Source organism: Propithecus coquereli, unplaced genomic scaffold (genome assembly GCF_000956105.1).
Source record: "Propithecus coquereli isolate 6110/MARCELLA unplaced genomic scaffold, Pcoq_1.0 Scaffold127, whole genome shotgun sequence".
Lineage (NCBI taxonomy): Eukaryota > Metazoa > Chordata > Mammalia > Primates > Indriidae > Propithecus > Propithecus coquereli.
Window position 1 is genome coordinate 6049610 of NW_012136858.1, and position 2819 is coordinate 6052428.

Here is a 2819-nt window from a genome sequence, read left to right on the forward strand (position 1 = left end):
AATGTTTAAAAACAAATATACTTTTTGTGTTCCAAGGATCTACTGATTTTGGAAATGTTACTTTTGTGGTTCCTGGAATTCATCCGTATTTTTACATTGGATCTAAAGCCTTGAATCACACTGAGCAGTACACCGAAGCTGCAGGTAAGTGTTGTTGGAGGTGAATGTTTTGGCCTGTGCTCTCTTCTACTAGTAGTAACTGCCTACTATTTTATTGTGTAACATCACCTCAGTAAATACTATATTGTGGTGCGCAGTTGGAGAGCCAATTTAGACATTGAGAGCTAACCTAAAAAATTAATCAAGTAATTTTTAATAAATATGGAGATATTTTAAATTATTTTCTATACCTTTTAGGGTCACAAGAAGCTCAGTTCTACACTTTGCGTACGGCCAAAGCTCTGGCAATGACTGCACTGGATGTTATTTTTAAACCAGAGTTGCTGGAAAGGATCAGGGAGGACTTTAAATTGAAACTTCAAGAAGAACAGTTTTCAAATACAATAGAATAAGAGGAAGATTTAGGAACCGTTATGAATTATTAAGAAGATGTGATGATTTTTTTTCTTTAATTTTTTTAACAAAGGGGAGGACGCGCTTGTATTTCAATCTTAAAAGAATCAAATTTCTCATCCCTGATAAGTGAGGATGGGATGTGGAGAAAACATATTACCTCATATCTAAAGTGAAAATTTTTGCAAATCTATACTTGATGTAATTGTGATATTTTAGGAGCTGGTATGTTATGCCACTTCCTAAGCTGGATGATACATGGTTTATCAGTGATAATATTTTGTAAACTTACATGTTGTATGTATTTTTAAAAGTCCAAGAGATTTCAAACCTTATATTCAGAATTGACATCCATGACAGAGTTTTGTGGTATAGGGTGGTAAACTCATTCTTAACTGTATACGAGGTCTGTCTGGAAGGTATCCAGCCATGTAATATGAAAAAGAGAGACATTTATTGAAGAACATACAAGATGCAAGAAACATGGTACATAGGACAGTGACGCCTCAGTCCCCTTAGGGACAGTGATGCCTCATTCCACTTTGAAGTAGCCAACTTGGGACCTCACACAGTTCTTCCACTGTTCAAAACGCTCTGCAAAATCCTCTGTTGGAATCGCCATCAGCTGCCTCGCATTTTCCTGAATCTCACTGATGGTCTGAAATCACTTCCCTTTCAAAGGTGATTTTAGTTTGGGGAAAAGCCAGAAGTCGTAGGGCACCAAATCTGGGGTGTCGGGGGTGGCTGAGTCACCTGGGTGATTTGATGTTTTGCCAAAAAACTCTGCGTGAGATGTGATGCATGGGCAAGTGCATTGTTGTGATGAAGCTGCCAATCACCAGTTGCCCATAGCTGTGGCCGCTTTCGTTGCATTGCATCTCTCAACCAACGAAGAACATGGAGGTCGTATTCCTTATTAATTGTTTGGCCTGGAGGAGTGTACTAGTGCTGGACAACTGCTTCCCTATCAAAAAACATAGTTAACATGATCTTGATCTTGCTGTGACTTTGCTGCAATTTCTTCGGGTGTGGAGAACCAGGTGACTTCCATTGGGACTACTGGACCTTCATTTCCATGTCTTAGCTATAGACTCACGATTCATCTCTGGTTATGACCTTCTTGAGGAAATCGGTTTCATTGGTAGCAGTTTGAAGCAAGTCATTAGCAAATGCAGCACGATGTTCTTTCTGCTCTGGTAGCAGAAGCGGCAAGAAAGCATTTTGCCACGATACGTTTCGTGCCATGAGCCTGCGTCAAAATCTCGGACACAGTAGTTTTTGAAATCCCCAGATCAGCTTCTAGTTCTCACACTCCATCGATGATCTTTGTTAATTGCAACTCGTACACGTTCAGCATTCTCAGGTGTTCTGCTTGTTGCAGGCCTTCCAGAACTTGGATCACATTCAACAGATTGTGTACCGTCTTTGAAGCATTTGTGCCACACTTTTATTTGTGCTGCACTCGTTGCATCGTTCCTGAAAGCCTTCCAAATCATCCACAGAGTTTCTGCGGAGGAATGTTCAAGCTTAATTCAAAATTTGATACAGATTCGTTGCTGTACTTGCTCAGTCATTTTGAATGCAACAGCCACATAGTACACATGCTAACTCGACTGTGTCTAGCGCCCCACTGTCTAGTACAGTGACGTCATCATTGTTCACATATGCGCATTCCAGTCCACTCTCCTTGGTTGCCAGGTTACATCAATGTCACGCAAACTGTTCTCATAGTAACGAAGACCAGATACTTTCTGGACAGACCTTGTATGTATGGTTTATTATTTCTCTACTGGATTGTATATTTGAAGCCAGAATCTTTTTAATATGCCTGTGTATGGGTATTTTTTAAATTCTTATAGTATTTAGTATAGTAGCTTACCTGTGAATATTCATTACTTTTGAATACATAAATACTGCTTCCCTGCTTGGAATCATCAAAGTTTAAAATAGCTTTGTGGACAGATCATGATCCTAAGATGAGTTTTAATTTTGTGGTTGTAGGCATCTCTTGTACCACCTGTAGAAGAAAAGAGATACTTAACATTACTTTGCTTCAGGTACGCTTAGGAAACCTGCCTCATTTTTTAAAAGGGCTAGGCTGACTTAGTGCAAAGTTTAAAACTATATGATTTTTAAAATATTGAATTAGTTTCTGACCTAAATTAGTGGTGTAGGTAGACCTGCTTTACGTGCCTTTCTTTTAATGGAAAGTGTTTTAATTATGCTTCATATCCAGTACTGAAAGCCTTTCCCTCAAATACCAGCTTTCGGCTATGTTAAATTAATAGACTTCAACAGTTTTAATC

At 38.9% G+C, this 2819-nt stretch overlaps 1 protein-coding gene across 1 annotated transcript in view; it reads left to right on the forward strand.

The window, feature by feature from the left end:
* Positions 1–2502, forward strand: part of PM20D2 (peptidase M20 domain containing 2) — a 22407-nt gene extending 19905 nt beyond the window's left edge. Inside the window, exons 6-7 of the mRNA XM_012638175.1 lie at positions 37–144; positions 358–2502. Coding sequence (XP_012493629.1) covers positions 37–144; positions 358–512 — 263 coding nt within the window. The 3' untranslated portion in view covers positions 513–2502. The remainder of the gene's footprint in view (positions 1–36; positions 145–357) is intronic.
* The last annotated feature ends 317 nt before the right edge of the window (positions 2503–2819 follow it).